The following is a 19,875-nucleotide window of genomic DNA, read 5'->3' as shown; positions in this document are numbered from 1 at the left end:
TCTCGTTTTAGATATTCGTCCTGTCGAATTATTCGATTACGTATTATTCGATTCAAATTCGAAACTCGAATATTCGCACATCTCTGCACATTTTGCTTTTCAAACTACATTTCTCATTTAAATAGTCTTCTTTTATTTTAAGCCCGAAACAACTACCCTCTGCTCTCCCGTAGTACACTCTAAGAAAAAAAAAGTATAAGTGACTCTTTTCGGAGAGTTTTGACTTGCCCGTATACGACTCTCTTTAAAGAATCACGGTGACTCTCTTGGTGGGTCAGAGTCGGCGCGCTCTGGGAGAGTATCTGACCCTCTAGGAAGAGTGGCAGGACTCTTATCCGAGGGGACCTCAATACCACACATGAGGGAGTCAGACGACTCTTGCCGGTAATACTACCACGGGGGTCAAATGGCCCACAATAAAGCGTCAGGCGACTCCACAACTATATTAAGTCGCTCAAGTGAGCCATTCTCTATTTTTGCGCGACGACTGTTGGAAATAGTGAAGCATTTGTTTTAAGCAAGTCCAATATTACATGCGGTTGTGCCCAGCGACCGCAAAAAGAAGAATAGTTCAATTTCAGCATTATTTTAATGAAACTAGTCAAAACGACACACCTTTTTTAGCAGAGTAATCTAGAAAGCGCGAAAAGATGGTCTGTGATTTCCAATTAAGAAGTTTAGGTATTCCTTATTTACATGCTTGTATGAGTATAGCCAACTAAAATGTGTGACAGTGATGCGCATAGTGTCATATGGTGCAAAATGAACTGCAAAAATTGGCATCATGTTTCCATATTTATTCCTTATGATTATGAATAAATAAAAAAGTGGTGACGGCTGGAGGCATCAGACTTGTGTCTTGCCATGTTGTCGCTCCTGTTCAGCGTTAGCAGTCATGAAAAATTGCATCTGAAAAGCAGAACGTGATATTATGATGAGAAAACGAAATTGCAGTAAGAGTTTGCAAAACTTACACAATAAGTGATTGACATAATGACGACATAATGAAGGTTCACAACAAAACAACAAATGCAAACAGGCATGCTAAGGAACCAAGTTTTTTGCCGTTATCGAGTAAAACACAACTTGCAAATATTAATGAGAACTAACAGACACTAAGGCCAAGGAAAGCTCAGTGGTAGAGCATCGGACGCATTATTCGAGGGTCGCAGGTTCGGTCCCTGCCGGCGGCAAGTTATCTTTTCGTCCACTTTAATTTCTTCACATTTATATCCTAATTACCAGAAATAACACCCCCTATACTTTCCTTGACATTATTGTCTGTTAGTTCTCATTAATATTGTGTGTAACAAAGAAAAGCGAGCCCTTAAAAGTCACTTTCTTTTCTTCAACTTGCAAATAGTAGCTTTTGTAACACGTCACTTGGCGACAAACTTGCAGTACAAGATGATGTGAGCCTCTTTTAAACAACAAATGAAATTGGTTTAGGCTCCTTTCCGTGGGTGCCACTCACCTCTTTTCCTACGTCGTGTCGACCAACCAACACAACGTAGGAAAAGAATACGGCGGCGCCTTCATCACGGAAGCATATCGAAATGCGCTTCACAAGACTCCTGTGGCTCCTTCAGAAATGCTAACTCTCTTTTGCCGCTTCTACCTTCCAAAAGGGGTCAAATGGACATCCGAAAAGAGTCACGGTGCCGTGACCCTCTTTTGACTCTTTTTTTTTTCTTAGAGTGTAGAGTAAGTGGTACTCCCTATCGCCTCTTGACTTTAAGGGACCGCCCCGCCGTCGTCGCGTGTCTCGCGTCAGCGTCACGCAGTCCCATTTTTGATGCACATAAGCTGAGCAGGCTGCATGTTTGGAACGTTTGGTGTTCGCTCGCCCGTGAACGCCAGCGTCGCCGAATGGCTAGCGTCTGTCCAAGACAGCGAAACGCCAGCGTGGGGAATTAGACACACCACGCTCGGAGCAGCCAAAAGTAGAAAAAACAGTAGCAAGGAGACTATAGAACCGAAAACAGATAATAACAAAACAAATCAGATAATCACAAGAAAAGAACAGAAAAGAGCACGAAAGTGCAGATAAACAAAAGAAAATACAAAAGAGCAGAAAAGAGCAGATGAACACAAGCGAAACACAGGCGAAGTTCGCCAGCTCCGCAGTTCGTACAGCTTTCAGTTGGGGTGGCACTGGCTTACAACTTTGATAGAGAGTACCACACTATGGGAGAGCTTGCTGCTCTCCCATAACGGAGATTGTGGCACTCTGAATTGTCTGCCTTTTCAGGGTAGAACCACGGCCGTGGTGGCATAGTATAGCCACGAGTAGTATAGTATAGCGAGGGGTGGGAAAGGAAATCGAGCATGAGGAGGAGTGAAAGGAGGCGGGGGAGCGTAAAGCATAGCATAGCCGCGTATAGCATAGTCAGGCTGATGATGATGATGATGATGATGTATCGCATTGTATAGCAATGGCGCAAATCTGAAGCCTTACGAAAAAGATTCAAATTAAATTCAAGACTATGCACCGAGCCGTGGAAAGAAAAACGATATGTGTGACGGGGTTAAAGGATAAGAAGAAAGCATAATGGGTAAGTTAACAAACGTGTGTTAAGGATGTCTTAGTCGAAATCCAGAAGAAGAAAGGGGCATGGGCAGGGCATGTAGCGATAAGACAAGATAACCGCTGGTCATTACGAGTAACAGACTGCATTCCAACAGAAGGCAAGCGCGCCAGGGGAAGGCAGAAAGTTAGGTGGGCAGATATGACTGGGAAGATTGCGGGGATAACGTGACCGCAGCAAGCACAGGACCGTGTTAATTGGAGAACTATGGGAGAGGTCCTTGCCCCGCCGTGGGCGCAGTCAGGCTTGATGGTGATGATGATGATGATGATGACAATGGAAGGTGAGCTTGAATTTTGCCTCATAAACTAGGCGCAGCGAGGCCAAGCAGAAACTGCTTACTCGACGATGTAACATAAGTGAAACGGCTCAGTACAATATAAGGACCCTTTAGAAAGGAGCCGGTTTGCTCGATTTCGTGTACTGCAGAGTACCAGCGATAAAAAAAATATATAATATCGTTGCAACCCATCTAGCTTTGCCATCTATGCGCTTCTAAACAGTTTTCCCTTTTCCACGTGCAGTGTACACAATTCCAGCAATGCAGTTATGTAACGACGAAAAGAGCAAGCTTTCCCCTGAACGTACGCCAAACATTGTTCTCTATTTTTATGCTCTTAAAACCGCTTATCACTTTCCTCTTTACGCAAGAACATGCCGCAACTGCTTTGTATTGTGTCGCAGACGACGAGCAGCCAGTCGACTTCCTCCAAGCGCGGAAATGCGTAGAGGAAGTGTTGCGGCGAGGATCGTCCAGAAATACCCTCGAGGAAAGGCAAAAGCTCATCGCGTTCGGCTCCGCGATCGCCTTGTTATGTCGCCCTAATACCCGGAAGTCTTGAAAGCATGCTGGTCGTTGTTGTACTTTGAGGCTGACCTGCAGTGCAGAGTCCGAAAACGCCCACAAGCGCTTTGGCGGAGTCACGAAAGGCACACTCGAGGAAGCCGTTGTCTCTCGTCGCCACTGTTTGATACAGCGTTATCCGTAATCGACTCTTAAGCGCGCTCAATTGAGTGTGACCACTACCGTTTTGTAGAGACACATTCAATGTGCATTAGTATTTGGTGCAGGCCAGCTGCGGAGCTGCGGATGCTCGTGAGTTGTGTGCACTTACTACGTACGTACGTCGTGTCTTTTTTATACAACTGTGGACGTCCGCCTAGGCTCTTTCGTGGGTGATCAGAGGGGAGTGCTGGTGGCCGCCCCTCCTAACCATCTAAGGGAGGGGGAAGGGTGCAAAATTTGCCTCATGTTTTTACTCGGTCGGATGTGTCCCGTCATTGTTTAAGGAGCAGGATTAAGGCCATGCAGGTTTTTTACGACAATGGCGGCCGAAGGCCCCTGATATTGCATTCCAAGAACTGTTTACTTCCCATCTTAACTCCCAGAAAGCCAGGGACCAAATGCAGGTCATTGTAAGAGGCTCGCCATCGCTTCGTTTTCATTTTTTCAAGCATTGTGTAACATGTTGTCTGTTGAACTCGACCAACGAAGAAGGGGCGAAGCCCCCCCCCCCCCCCTCTCGCAAAGAGGAACCCTGAGCACGCTCATGCGGGTGATAAACTAAGGACTCGGTATGATCTCTGCCAAAGCCACCGCGCTTCGAAGCATAGATACCACGGGATGCCGGTACTGAAAGTAATGTTCGCGTCCACCGCGACGTCACGAAAACAAAAGAACGTCATTTTCTTGTATTTTAGTGCAGTGCACAGAAAGCTAGCAATACACGCGGCAGTTTTGAAAGCATGCGCGGCTGCACCACCTATCCCAAATGTGAATGTCCACATGCGATCGTCGAGAAATATATACCTTCAGTCACGACGGGCGAAACGTTAAGCGGTCTCAGTTGTAGCTATAATGCAAACGTGACTTTCCTGCGTTATTCAGCTCGACCACAGGTCTTTTTTTTTGTCTAATTCGGCGAATTTGCCAGAAGTGGGCCTTGGCACGCACTTGACGACGTTTGAGGATTACCCATCGATTTGTGGAGCTGAGAGAAGCAATGAATGTTAAATGTTTCAACAACAACAACCGTAACGGAAAACAAGCGAGTAGCAAACAAGTGGAGGGAGGAAATAATATTTCTGGATATCTGTCCTCTCTTGACAGTATATTGTCCAAACTATCGTTGTTTTGAAAGCAGCTAGTAATGAGTTAGTCAGCATCACATATACACTATGTAGTTAGCTTCATGGCGTGCCGTCAACCTGACTTTTATTTCGTATAGGCTATATAAGCCTCGAAAAAGCGAAATTTACTAAGTCGTCTCCAAGCATGAATCAAGTAAAAAAAAGCAATAAAAGTAGACGATGACATCAGCGATACCACTGCCTCTGAACGTATTTGCTGCGCTCGCATGAGCCTGTTGCACGAGACACCGCCACATTCAACAATTTTTTCACTGCGATATACACACAACGAAATATTGTCTGTTATAATACTGCCAATTGTGACATAAAAAAAAAAATACACACTAGGATGTCTGCACTCTCAATGCGGAGCGTCAAATAGTGCGCGAATAATCAAGCACCAAAGCATCGACAAATATATAGAGTACAGTGGTTAGCTCGTCCAGCTCCCAACTGACTGCGCAAGGGTAGGAGCATGCGTTTTAATAACAGCGGAGTCAGCGTTCCTATATAGTGAAGGTAAAACCAACAATGAATTGCACAGGCTTGACGACTACGACCGAAAAACACAAAGAAGAGGAATTCTAACAAGCCTAACTACGAGCACTTGACTGTTATCACAGTAAAATCGAATGCATAGTGGCACGAACTGAACCTTGCAAGCATGGACACACAGGCGCACATACATAGAGCGCGTCACTTGAAGTCAACGATCTCTACAAAATTGCTCCCATTGAACTGAGCCCCAAGGAACGACATGTAGGACAAGATCGTCGAGAACGGCAGAAAAAAAAAAACAGCATCAAACGCCGATGGTACACAGCGATATGATCGGATGTTGTATGGCGCAATTGGTAATACAACTTTCTCTTTTTTTTTTCTTTTCCACTGCACACCATCATGAGGGCATAGTGCAACGACACAGACACGCTGAATTAATAGCTTAGGACCAGAAGAAAATACACAGCCACAACTTTCACAAGGCACGCCGCATAAGTGATGTTGGCTCGAAGGCAAACAGGACGCACACTAGCCGCCATCTCTTTCGAAAGTGGACGGCCTGCGTTGCCATGCCGCCACGCGTCAAGGGCGTGCCACTTTCGCGTGTTCAAACTGACGCAAGAACATGCGCACGAATGGATACATCTTGACAATCCGCGACCGCGACCACCTCTCGATAGTGCAGTCGAAGCGCCCATCGTATGGCAACCTCACTAACCAGCGCCGCTGGCTAAGCGGCTATATGCCGTAGCCCTGCTTAGTCGGAAGGCGCGGGTTCGATTCCCTGAGACGGGGCACCGCATTCCAATGGAGGGAAAATGCAAAAACGCCCGTACATAATATTAAAGAACTCTAGATCATCGAAATTAATCAGCAGTTGCTCATTAAGGCATTTCTCATGCGCACATCTTGGTTTTGGCACGTATAACTATCGAATTTAATTAATTTCTAGACCCTGAGATGACAATCGTCGTCGTCACCATAGCAGTTATACATTAGTGAGACATATAGGTATATAAGACTGCATAAAAGTTTACGTGGCACAAATTAGATGAAAATAATAGACGTACAATCTGATAAAGCATGCTGCTTCTCACTAAATAAATTATACGGTGTAGGTTCCACAGACTTCTCCGCAGGCTGCAGCTCTGCATTTGAGGCTGTGGATGTAAGGTTCACAGGAAACCAATTTCGTTGTTCCCATACACTACGCAATGTGTATTTTGCGCCGACTGCGTACACCAGGGATAAAATACATTCCGTAAGGAACAAATGAAGAAATAAAAAAAAAGGACACACGAGGTTATAACATATATAGTCATATATATGTGTCTGCTTCGCCTTGTCCGCCGCGCGGACACGGCGAAGAAGTTACAAAAGCAGTGGCACAACATTTTAATGTAGCCGGTCACAATTTCGAAGATCTCAAACTTTACATAATTCAGTCAAACTTCCGGTCCCCAAGGGACAGAAAATATTGAAATAAAGCGGTTAAGCCGACGCTTTATTACGCCAAAGGCAAGATGGCGCCGACGAAGAAGACGTCCGAGCCGATGACTGATGATGGTTATGTACAGATGAGGAAGATGAAGTCCAATTAATGCCTACACTAATTTCCCCCGTTGACGAAAGCGGCCAGCCTGGCCGCGAATTACGTTGTGGAACGCAGATGAAAGGGTTTGAGGCGCGAAACGTGCACAACCTCTGTGCCGCGGCAGCGTTGGTCAGTGGAGGCATGAACAGGTGTAACACGGTAGTTCACCGGCGAGGTCTGGTCTATAACTGTGTAGGGGCCAATATAGCGAGATTCAAGCTTTTCGCATAAGCCAGGTGTCCGTGCAGGCGTCCATAGGAGTACAGCGTCGCCAGGGCGATAGAAAACGTCGCGGTGAGTGGCATCGTAGTGCTTTTTGCGATCTTCTTGGCTAGCTTCGGTGTTTATACGGGCGCGACGACGGCATTGGGCAACCCGGTACAGAAACTGGTCGCAAATGAATGGAGAAGGGTTGACGGGTCCAGGGAAGAAAGAAACGTCGAGTGATGAGGCTGGCTGGCGTCCGTATACTAAGAAAAACGGAGAGTAGCCTGTGGTCCGTTGAACTGACGTATTATGCGCAAACGTTACAAATGGGAGAACCGCATCCCAGTTACGATGGTCAGGTTGGATATACATGGATAACATGTCGCACAGCGTGCGATGAAATCTCTCCGTCAAACCATTTGTCTGTGGGTGGTAGCTAGACGTTGTCTTGTGTATTGTGTTTGACGCTTGGAGAACTTCACTAAGCGTGCTTGAGAGAAACGCCTTGCCTCGGTCGCTCAAAAGAACGTGAGGGGTTCCGTGCCTTAGGTAGATAGCTTTCAAGAAGAAGGTTGCTACTTCGGAAGCAGTTCCTGAAGTGATCGAGGCCGTCTCAGCATACCGGGTCAAGTGATCAACAGCGGTGACGATCCATTTCTTGCCGTCTGGGGTAGTTGGGAGGGGCCCGAATAGGTCAATTCCGACGACAGAGAACGGCTGTGCTGGGCAAGGAAGTGGTTGTAGGGTCCCGACTGGGACAGTAGTAGGCCGCTTGCGGTGTTGGCAAAGGGCGCACGAGGCAATATATTTAGCTACGCTCGTGGAAAGACCTGGCCAGAAGAACCGGCTGCGGATGCGCTCGTGGGTTTTGTGGTAGCCAAAGTGGCCTGACGTTGGGTCGTCGTGTGAAGCCCGAAGAACTTCCCCGCGAAGAGCCCGCGGTACGACGGGGACCCATCGATGGCCTTCCGGGTGAAAAATGTACCGATAGAGTACGTCGTCTTCAAAATTGAATAGCTTGAGCTGTTTTCGTAGCCTGGTGATACAAAGTGTCACTGTCGGTGAAAAACAAGGGAAGCGCGGGTAGAGAAAGAGGACGACGACGTAGCTCCTACGATTTCCGCGGTCTCTGTGCCCATTAAAAACCCCAAAGCCTATGACAGTGTGGAGCATGTGAAACTGATAAACTCGCTTCAGAACTTAGGACTGCCAGAATACTTTGTGGCATGGGTCTATGCTTTCTTGAGGGATAGAGAATTTTATTGCTCGCAATCTGGTGTCAGTTCTTCAAAATATAAGCAAACGAGAGGCCTCCCGCAGGGTTCAGTGTTATCACCCTTATTATTTAATATTCTACTATGTTCTGTTCCCATACAGCAGAACGTGCAGGTGTATGTGTATGCCGATGATATCGCATTTTTCGCTACGTCAGCAGACATTCACACTCTTTACCAAACCCTGCAGAAATATATGAATAGCCTGGAAACGTGGCTAGAGGGTATTAATTTATCGCTAAATATTAATAAAAGTGCAATTGTTGTTTTCGCACAAAATGTACCAGTGCAAATTTCATTACTTTACCGACAAGCCGTGATACCTCAGGTCGAGTCAATTAGGTATTTAGGAGTAACCTATACCGACAAACTTGACTGGAGACCCCATATAGAAAACATGGCTACTAAGGGAGCACGCGCAGTAGGGATGCTGCGTAGGCTCAGCAGTAAACGTGCCGGTTTGCGCAGAGACGTGCTCGTCATGATTTATTGCATGTACATACGACCAATTCTAGAATTCGGCTGCGTTTTGTTTTCTGGCTCTCCGGCTTATAAAGTTCGACCATTGGTTTTGTTAGAACGTGAATCATTACGATTATGTCTGGGGCTACCAAAATTTGTTGCAAACAATATTCTATACGAAGAATCACGCCTGCCGTCTCTTATCAAAAGATTTCATATTTTAACAGTACGTACATTCCTAAAAATCTATGCTTCTCCACAGAGGAGGTCACAGTATGTCTTCATTAACCAGCAAGCCTCATTTTTTAACCACCAATGGTCTAGATTACGTTGCCCCCAGGTCATTTTTACACAGAGACTTTTGGGGTACGCTGCCATTAAAAGTTCACCTCTGGGAAGTACAGATACTCAGCACTGTAGAAACAATTAGGATTGAATTTGATGATATATATCCCAAGAACGCGAAAAATTTACCATATAAATATCTAAATTGCATTTTGGAAGATCATCTGGCCACTTTAGAAACTAACACTGTGATAGCGACTGATGCGTCCGTTTGTGAAGAGAAGGCAGGTGTGGGAATTGTATCATTCTCTCTAGACTGGTCATTCTCGATTAGGTTACCGGACTTCACCCCTATTTACCAGGCTGAATTGCTGGCAATAGTCCTAGCATTGAGTAAATTGCCCCAGTGTCTATCAGCAGTGCTTGTACTAACAGACTGCCTCTCTGTCTGTTCTGCGTTAAGTGCACCTAATTTATCGAGTACCATACAGACGTTCTATTCGATGATTCCCAGGCATGTACGGCTGGTTCGATTAGTGTGGGTACCAGGCCATAGAGGGCTAGCACTCAATGAATATGCGGATGCACTGGCAATATCATCCCATGATGGCCCTATTTTGTCTGTATTGCCCACGTCAGCGTATGTCACAGCAGCGAGATTTGAAAAGCGTACCACGGCCAATAACTTCGATAAATCTCCTTTGTTTTCATCAGATTTCCCACAGCTAAAGTTTCCTTGGAAGAGCAGATGGTGTTCATCTAGGAAGGAAGAAATACTAATTTCAAGGCTACGCTGTCGAGTCCCACCACTGAACTTTTACCTTCACAGGTCGGGTCTGGCTCAGTCACCGTTATGCCTCCACTGTAATGAGAGGGAATCTCTGGAGCACTTCTTTTTGACGTGCCGAAGATTTAAAACACAAAGAAAAAGATTACTAGAAGAACCCCTGCGGAAGTTGGGCTTGAATTTGTCACTTCCGGTGATTCTTTCATTTGGGGCAACCATATTTGGTTTTAGCCACAGGAGCGTTTTCAACGCTGTCTCTAATTTTTTACGAGAATCCAAAAGAATTGAACGTTGAGTGTAGCCTCAGTTGTCTTATATGCAACTGTATATATATATATATTTTTTTATTGTTCTTGTTGTTGTTTCCACATAGGTTTTTTTTTTCTTCTTTCTTTCTCTTCTTTAAATCTTGCGAGTTTATGTGTAAAGGCTAAACATTTCATTTCAGCGTTTTCCTTCACTAAGTGAATTAGTTTCCTAAGCAAAGCACCGTCCGCTTCATGGCCTATCCCCCGCAGTGGGTTGAGCCAAAGTACTGAGGAACCAACCAACCAACCCCCTTACGCTACTCCAGAGTACGTAACAGATTGGTGGGTGGTGCTGGGTAAGACGAACCCAACAACGGAAGCTTCACTACCTGAACTTCGCCGCAGCCGCCGCCTTGCCGGACTCCCACCTTCGCCAATCGAAATGTCCCAAGAGCAGACCTCTGCTGCTTCGACGCCAACTCCGACGGGTTCCGTGCCCTACTACCGAGTGCCACCAAACTTCGGCGGAACCTCAGAAGAAGATGTCGACGTGTGGCTCAAGAACTATAAGCGGGTGAGCAGGAGCAACGGCTGGGACTCGGAAGCACAGCTCAGGCATGTTGTGTTTTTGCTAACTGACACCGCTCTCATGTGGTATGACAACCACGAGGACATGTTTACGACTTGGGACCGTTTTGTCGAAGAAGTGCAGAAGTGCTTCGGTGATTCTGACGCAAAGAAGAAGCGCGCGGAGCAGACATTGGCTCAGAGGGCACAGCTTCCAGGAGAGACATGCACGACATACATTGAAGAAATCTTGAAGCTGTGCAAGATAGTCAATGCTCGGATGTCTGAAGAAGACAAGGTTGGACACGTTCTTAAGGGTATAGCCGAAGACGTGTACAATTTCTTAATTGGAAAGGAAAGCCTGAACTCCGTGTCTGACGTGATGAAGCACTGCCGTACCTTTGAATCGCTGAAGATGCGACGGATCTCTCCGAAATTCGGCCGCTTGTCTAACGTCCCAACTGTGGCTAGCGTCGAAACAGTGTCGCCCAACGACCTTGCCTTCACAATACGGCAGATTGTCAGAGAAGAGCTGCTTCGATGTCAGCAAACATCTCATCACCCCAACAACTTTCAGGAGGCCTATGCAAGAGAACCAGAGCATGCGCGAACTCCGGCTACTCTTGCTCCATGGCAGCCATCGGTCAACGCAGCTGATCCCGATGAATACCGAGGCACACGGCAGTGGGTTCTCACATCGCACACCACCCAATTACGGACGGCGTTTCCGCTCGCCTGGTTACCGTCAACGAACGTCGCTTGGCTACGGTGCCCCTGAAGAGCGGCACTACTATTCCATGCCTTCTGAGAGGAGTGGTTACTCTGAGCAGCCGCCTGTATCTCGACCACATCCGATGTGCTACAACTGTGGCGTCCCGGGTCACATCGCACGTTTTTGCAACCATCGCAGCCCATACCAGCGACAGCCTTCTCAGCCTTTCGACCGTCCACTCTACACGCCACGGCCACCACGCGCACCAACCGGATTCCGCTACCCCTCGCCGGCTTCTGATCGAAGTTTGACGCCGCCACCAGCTCCACGAGCTCCGCGATCACCGTCGCCACGGCGGAAAACTAGTCGGTGCGGCCAATGGGGGTGAGGCCGCGAGATACCAGACGCTATCTACAGATATACCCCCGTCAGCGTTTATGTTGAAGAACAGAGTTCACGTACTTGTTGATACGGTACCTACTATGGCACTTGTAGATACAGGCGCGACGATCTCTGTGATGAGTGTAAATTTTAAGAACCTTCTCGGACCTAAAGTGATGTTTTGCCTGAGCCCTGGTGTGACATTCCGTGGTGTGAGCGGTGACGCGTTGTGTCCAGTGGGATTTTGTACTGCGGACGTCTCCTTGTGTGGCAAGGTATTTTGCACAGAATTTGCGGTTATTCCACGGTCTACACATGACGTTATTTTGGGTATCGACTTTTTGCGTGAGTGTGGGGCAACTGTTGACTGCAGAGGCCGGCACCTTTCCCTGCATGGTACTTTTCCAGCTGCGCTCTTAGAGAATTCCTATCGTGATGACTGCATCTTTTTCGTCTCCGAGGACACAGTCGTTCCTGCGTTTTCTGCCGTGTGCGTTCCCGTGACTTGTTCTGGTAACAACTGTGCCATGTTTGACGCCACACTAGAACCGATTCCTTTGGCCTGTCTGAAGAACATTCTAATTCCCCATTGCGTGGTGTCTGTTGTTGATGGACGAGCAGGTGTGTGGACAATGAACACTTCCATGGAGCCTGCAGTTTTGCCAGCCGGCATGAAACTTGCATTATTTAAACCTGAATCGTCTACGACGCTGGTTGCGCTTGTTGATGCTACAGACCAGAATGGACGCCCAGATTCGCAAGGTTCAGAGGATTCCCAATTGCTACAAATGATCAGCAAGTCGCTTGGCCAAGGCGAACGTCATACACTGCTGGACGTTCTCTCTAAGCATTCAAAAGTGTTCGATTTTTGTAAAGATAGCCAAACGGCCTCAATTCCAGCGTCCCGGATACGTCATCAGATCCACACCGAGTCGGCGTATCCCATACGGCAGAAGCCTTACCGAGTGACACCATCAGAGCGCAAAATCATCGACGAGCAAGTCCAAGAGATGCTGGAAAAGGGGATAATTCAGGAATCGGCGAGTCCCTGGGCCGCTCCCGTCATTCTAGTTAAGAAAAAGGATGGTACGTGGAGATTCTGCGTTGACTACCGCCGCCTGAATTCTGTTACCAAGAAAGATGTTTATCCGCTGCCGCGCATCGATGACGCCATTGATTGCCTGCATTCCGCTTCCTACTTTTCTTCTGTTGATCTACGATCAGGTTACTGGCAAATCCCGATGCACGCAGCTGACAAGGAAAAGACGGCATTCGTTACGCCTGATGGACTGTACGAGTTCAGCGTAATGCCATTCGGATTATGTAATGCGCCTGCGACGTTCGAGAGATTCATGGACTCTATTTTGCGTGGTTTAAAATGGCAGATCTGTATGTGTTACCTTGATGATATCGTAATATTTGGACGCACGTTTCAGGAGCGTAACACGCGCCTAGATGTTGTGCTCACCTGTATTGAAAAGGCTGGCCTTCTACTGAATTCGAAAAAGTGCCACTTTGGCGAGCGACAAACATTGTTGCTGGGCCATCTCGTCGATAAAGGTGGCATTAGACCTGACCCACAGAAGACAGCGGCCGTTGAATCGTTCGAGCAACCCAAATCTGTGAAACAACTTCGCAGCTTCATCGGGCTATGCTCGTATTTCCGGCGGTTCATACCCAGGTTTGCGGATGTCGCTCATCCTCTGACGAGACTTCTCCAGAAGAACAGCCCGTTTCAGTGGAGCCCCGAGTGTGATGCCGCTTTTCGCCAGCTGAAGTGCTTGTTAACTTCACAGACGATACTTCGGCACTTCAATCCCGCGTCGCCAACAGAGATCCACACGGACGCAAGTGGCATCGGTCTCGGCGCCGTTCTCGTTCAGCGCTCTGGTAACAAGGAACACGTCGTGGCGTACGCAAGTCGTTCTTTAAGCAAGCCTGAACGCAACTACACAGTGACCGAACAGGAATGCCTAGCGGTAGTCTTTGCAGTACAGCGGTTTCGTTCATACATCTATGGCCGCCCGTTCACCATCGTCACAGATCACCATTCCCCGTGTTGGCTGGTCAACCTTCGCGACCCCTCCGGCCGCCTCGCACGATGGGCCCTTCGTTTGCAAGAATATGTCTTCACCATTTCGTACAAGAGTGGTCGTCGACACGCTGATGCGGATTGCCTCTCTAGGATGCCACTACCTACGACGGATTGTGAGGCCGATAACTTCGACCACCTTATCGCTTCGCTGTCGCCTGGCTTTCCCGATGCCGTGACTTTCGCCGCTGAGCAGCGCAAAAACCCAAGCTTGAAAGCTCTCTTCCCTGCAACAATCGAGCCAATACCCGAAGGCCAGTTTTGCGTCCGAGGTGGTCTTCTTTACAAGAGGAACTTGTCAACGACGGGCGCCCGCTTTCTGCTGGTCGTTCCTGCGTCTCTTCAAACATCTGTTCTGCGTCTCACGCATGACGACCCGACCTCTGGTCATTTAGGAACCGCACGAACACTTAGTCGCACCAAAGAGCGGTTCTATTGGCCTCAAATGCGCAAGACAATTGAAAAATATGTGGCCAGTTGTACGCAGTGTCAGAGCCACAAGCGGCCCACCTCAGGTCCAGTCGGTCATCTGCAGCCCGTAATGCCCCCCAGTTCTCCCTTTGAAAAGGTCGGCATTGATCTTATGGGGCCATTTCCCCGTTCTTCAAAAGGCAACCGGTGGATAATTGTATGCGCTGACTACCTGACGCGGTACTGCGAGACGGCTGCCTTACCCTCAGCCACGGCAGGCCAGGTTTCGGAGTTCCTGTTGCATTCAGTCATACTCCGGCACGGGCCACCTCGCGTGGTGATAAGTGACCGTGGTCGCCAATTTACCACCGATGTGGTAGAATCAGTACTTCGCTTGTGTGCCTCCAAGTTCCGACACTCAACTGCTTATCACCCACAAACTAACGGTCTGACCGAGCGCACAAACCGAACGTTCATCAACATGTTATCCATGTACGTCACCTCCGACCACAAGAACTGGGATGAAGTATTACCGTTCGTGACGTACGCCTTCAACTCTGCGAAACACGAAACTACAGGTTACAGCCCTTTCTACCTGCTCTACGCTCGCTCGCCTCGACATACGCTGGACACTATCTTTCCTTTTGTCGTTCACGACGACTTGTCAATTGCGGAGACTTTGTGTCGCGCAGAAGAGGCTCGTCGACTTGCACGCTTACGTACATTGGCAGCACAAGACTCCTCCAAAACACGCTACGACAGTCAACACCGGCATGTAACCTATGTTCCCGGTGATCTAGTGTGGGTGTGGACCCCAATACGCAGACGTGGCTTGAGCCAAAAGCTACTCGCACACTACGCCGGTCCGTTCGTGATCCTCCATCGTCTAAGCGAGGTAAACTACGAAATCGCACGTCTGACTACTAGTGGCCGACGTTCATGCAAGACCGAGGTGACGCATGTTGCCCGCCTGAAGCCGTATACACGAAGGACACAAGAATGACTCGCCCAGAGGGCTTCGTCTGAGAGAGGAGGAATGATACGAAGTGTCACTGTCGGTGAAAAACAAGGGAAGCGCGGGTAGAGAAAGAGGACGACGACGTAGCTCCTACGATTTCCGCGGTCTCTGTGCCCATTAGAAACCCCCTTACGCTACTCCAGAGTACGTAACACTGGCATTGGGAGAAGACGAAGCACCACTTAGGCGACTGATGATGTCACTGCAATAAGAATCAGCACGCTGGTGAGTGGAAAGCACTGAAAGGCGGTTGGCTGAAGGCAGGGAAGAAATGGATGCAATCGACGATGTGTCCTCAGTGCGGCCAATTTGACAAGGTGACGTGACGTGCTCCGATGTTGGCGGCAATGGACATCGTGATAGAGCATCGGCATCTTGATGCTTCTTTCCGGTCTCGTAAATGACGTCAAAGTCATATGCTTGTAATCGGATAATCCAGCGGCCAAGGCGTCCCGACAAGTTTTTGATTGTCGACAGCCAGCATAGCGCATGGTGGTCTGTCACAACAGTGAAATGTCGACCATGGAGGTACGGACGAAATTTTTGGATGGACCAGACAACAGCCAAGCACTCTTGTTCGGTTATCGAGTACTTCTTCTCTGCAGAGGTGAGAGTGCGGATTGCATACGCGACAACTTTCTCGCGAAATTCACGGTCACGCTGTAGCAGTACGGCACCAATTCCCTGCCCACTAGCGTCAGTGTGCAGTACCGTAGGTGCCTCGTCATTGAAATAACAAAGAACCGGTGGGGATGTCAGTGCGCGCTTGAGTTCTTGGAATGCGGCTTCGCACTGATGATTCCAATCAAAGGGAGCGGTACTAGCAAGGAGCTTGTGGAGAGGCGAGGCAATGGTGGCAAAGTTCCGGATGAAGCGTCGGAAGTATGATGCGAGCCCAAGGAAGCTGCGCAGTTCTTTTGCACGAAGTGGGCGCGGGAAGTTGAGCACTGCGGAAATTTTGTCCGGATCGGGCTGGATGCCATCGTTGTTAACGAGATGTCCGAGAACTTTGATCGTTGTGCTACCGAAGTGGCACTTCTTTGTATTTAGTTGAAGGCCAGCATTGGAGAGGCATGTGAGCACTTCGTCGAGGCGTTGCAGATGGTCATCGAAAGTGGAGGAAAACACGACGATATCGTCCAAATAGCATAGACAAGTTTTCCACTTGAGGCCGCGAAGAACAGTGTCGATCATCCTTTCAAATGTGGCGGGGGCATTACATAGGCCGAAGGGCATTACGTTAAACTCGTAAAGACCGTCCGGCGTAGAAAAGGCGGTCTTTTCTTTGTCCGCTTCGTCCATTGGAATTTGCCAATATCCGGAACGAAGGTCAAAGGTGGAGAAGTACTGCGCGCCTTGCAAAGAGTCAAGTGCATCATCTATACGAGGCATCGGATATACATCCTTTCGGGTGATCTTGTTGAGCGCGCGGTAATCAACACAAAATCGTACCGATCCATCCTTCTTTTGTACCAATACAACGGGTGATGACCAAGAACTGGCAGAAGGTCGTATGATGTTTCTTTTGAGCATGTCGGCCACGTTCTCCTCAATGATTTTGCGTTCGGCCAAGGAGACTCGATAGGGACGACGGCGTACAATATTCTGACCATCAGTGTTGATACGATGAGACGCAACTGTGGTCTGTCCGAGTGACGAAGCATTGGCGTCGAAGGAGGCCTGATGTTTTGCTAGCAATTTCAGCAACGCCTCACGCTGAGGAGCAGGAAGGTCGGGGTTTATCCCGGAAGCAAAGGTGGATGAAGAAATAGGCTTGTCCTGTGGAGGATGAGCTTGCAAGGCGTCAAGAGGTACGAAAGATGCCGGTTGTGTATCCACATAACAGGTCACCGCAGAACATTGAGGTAGGAGAATAGTCTCAGTGGTGGTGTTCAGGCCGACGATTACCGCAGCACTTTCTTTGAATCGCACCAGGCTGGATGGGAACACAATGCCACGAGCTAGACAGCGGCCGTAAGGGGTGATAAACACGTCACCATTGGCAATATGCGTAGACGTGATCGGGATCAGTTGCTCCTGACCCGGAGGCAGTACGGAATCGGCAGCTGTGGAAAAACGCAGTCGTGTCTCATCGATACGCTCGCTGCAATGATCGGTCTCGGTCATCTGAAGTAAACGTTGGCGGCAAGAAATTAAAGCAGACGCTGACGAGAGAAAGTCCCAGCCTAAAATGAGTTCATGAGCACAGGAAATTAAAACTGCGAAAGTGATGTGATGACGGATACCGTCAATGAAGACGCGTGATGTACATTGAGCCAATGGTCGAATGATTGCTCCATTGGCCCCAATCAAGGATGATCCAAGGTAGGGCGTCTTCACTTTCCGCAAACGAGAACACAAGTCCGCACGCTTAACAGAAATCGTTGCTCCCGTGTCTATCAAAGCCCAAACCCGCACACCTTGCACAATCACCAATAACATGTTTGACGGTCGTTCAGGAGGACTTGAGGCATTTCGCGGCGATGCAGTTTTGCCTCCAAAAACTGCACTGTTTAGTTTTCCGATCGCTGGACAGGGAGTTGAGAGACATGCCGAAGCGGCGAAACAGAGCGCCGGAGTGGCGATGGGGAACGTCGTCTGGAGGTACGTGTATTGATGGTCGTGTTCGAAAAGTCGGCCGGCGATGGCGATCGGCGAGTGAAAACATTGTCGGCGTAACGGTGGTAAAATCGAGATGGCTCGTCACGTTCGAAAGCAGCATAACCACGACGTTCGTCCTGCTGGCGGCGTCGGCAAACCCGGGAGATGTGTCCCCGAATGCCGCAGTAATAGCAGACAGGCCGTGGGGCACGCCAGGCGGAATGGTATGGCGGATTCGGTGCTCGGGCAACAAGAGGTGCTAGATGGTCGTGAACAGGCACAGGTGGTGTGACTGGAGGCGGTGAAGGTTGCATTGCAGCGATGTGTGCGTACGAAGCCGGTTGGGGGCAAGGTGGAGCGGTGGGGTGGTGGGTGCTCTGAAAGGCTGTCATTTCCTCTTTGATCATACTTCGCAGATCAGTGGAGGCGGGTTGTGCGTGAGCGTTGTTGCAAGGTGGTGAGCCGTAGGCTTGCAATTCCTCACGGATGATGGCTCGAATGATGGATCGGAGCTCCATACTGTTTGCCAAGGGGTTTTCGCAAAAGTCGGGTCGCAGGCGGATGGATTGTAGGGCATCAAGCCGCTGGCACACAGAGAGGACGTCCGATACCGTCGAAGGGTTGTTCGCGGTGAGGGCATTGAAAGCGGTAGGTCCTATACCCTTCAGAAGATGTCGTACGCGATCAGTTTCTGGCATGGCATCGTCGATACGGCGGCAAAGCGCAAGAACGTCATCAATGTACGAGGTATAAGACTCGCCGTAATGCTGGACGCGTTCAGCCAGTTTCTTCCTCGCAACTTCCGAACGAACCGTCGGTGTGCCAAAAATCCGCCGTAGCTGGTCCTTGAAGGAAGACCAGTCACGGAAGTCGCTCTCGTGATTTAGGAACCATGTCTTGGCTACCTGGGATACGTAAAACTGTACGCGGGCTATCTTCGACGCCTCGTTCCAGTTGTTGTAAACGCTTACACGGTCATAGTTGTCGAGACAGTCTTCGACATCTTCTCCAGGCAGACCGGAGAAGATTTCAGGGTCGCGAGGGGGGTTGTTGGCAGTGGTAGGGGCGGCGGCAGACGGTTGGACCGGGTGAGTTGGCACTGTGGGCTCATCTTGTGACATGGTGGTCTGCTGGCGTAAGCGGCGTTCCGAACGGAGCTCCAGGAGAGATCTTTAGAAGAAGAGAGGTCGAAGGGATCGTAAAGCTCCTCCACCACTTGAAATAAAACGGTTAAGCCGACGCTTTATTACGCCAAAGGCAAGATGGCGCCGACGAAGAAGACGTCCGAGCCGATGACTGATGATGGTTATGTACAGATGAGGAAGATGAAGTCCAATTAATGCCTACAATATACAGAGTCATACCTTATTCACAAGTTCAATACACTCCAGCCAGCAGGTATTAACGTTTCTAAGGGGGCTCTTGAATCGATTCGGTATGGTACATACACAACGGAAACCAACGAGAGTTAAGCCCTTCTTCTAGGAATTTCGAACCTACTATTGTTAAAATGTCACGTGCTTCCACTGACAATCATTCAGCGAAACGTACACCCTCCCCTCTCCCTCGCCCCCGCCTTTTGTTCTTTTTTTTCCGCCTTCCTTGTGACTCACACAGTTCGTCACAGCGGCCTCTCCCCCCCCCCCCTCCCCCACCCCCACTCTGGAGAGGGCACGAAGCATATTGCCACGGGCGTTTCTTATTATCACTTGCTGTATTCGTTTTTCGCCCACAAAGACTGTCAGCAACGCTCAGCGCAAACCGCGCCTCATTGTTCGAGATGCTTCGCGAGTATTGTAGATCGTTTTGTTTGCGCGCAAGACGCAAACACACGAGCTTATTCTAGAACTTGCGCGACAACCAGCGATAACGTTGGAATATTCGACGGCACATGTAGAAATACCGACGTGCTTCACTGCTTGTCAGTTGATCGACTGTCGACGCTCTGTTCGCCGCTATCAGTTTATTGCTGTAGCTCGACTTTCAGTTTCCCGGCCACAAGTTCGGCCTAATAAAG

The 19,875-nt window shown here is 48.9% G+C and overlaps 2 protein-coding genes across 2 annotated transcripts in view; both read left to right on the top strand.

Moving 5' to 3' along the window:
- The window catches only part of LOC119381745 (uncharacterized), a 57,480-nt gene extending 37,605 nt beyond the window's left edge, over positions 1 to 19,875 (top strand). The window contains exon 12 of the mRNA XM_037649510.2: positions 19,861 to 19,875. The gene's annotated coding sequence lies outside the window, so the exon portion shown is untranslated. The remainder of the gene's footprint in view (positions 1 to 19,860) is intronic.
- Positions 10,519 to 11,743, top strand: LOC119381744 (uncharacterized). Its single transcript, XM_037649509.1, has 2 exons — positions 10,519 to 10,691; positions 11,221 to 11,743. The coding sequence occupies exons 1-2, from the start codon at positions 10,519 to 10,521 to the stop codon at positions 11,741 to 11,743; spliced, it is 696 nt and encodes a 231-aa protein (XP_037505437.1).

This window comes from Rhipicephalus sanguineus, chromosome 2 (assembly GCF_013339695.2).
Source record: "Rhipicephalus sanguineus isolate Rsan-2018 chromosome 2, BIME_Rsan_1.4, whole genome shotgun sequence".
Lineage (NCBI taxonomy): Eukaryota > Metazoa > Arthropoda > Arachnida > Ixodida > Ixodidae > Rhipicephalus > Rhipicephalus sanguineus.
Note: the sequence above shows the minus strand (reverse complement) of the source record. Positions and strands in the feature narration are given on the sequence as shown.

Coding starts and splice junctions, on each gene's coding strand:
- LOC119381744 (XM_037649509.1), top strand. CDS start 10,519: ATGTCCCAAGAGCAGACCTCTGCTGCTTCGACGCCAACTCCGACGGGT. Junction 10,692..11,220: donor GACTCGGAAGCACAGCTCAG/GCATGTTGTGTT, acceptor AACAACTTTCAG/GAGGCCTATGCAAGAGAACC.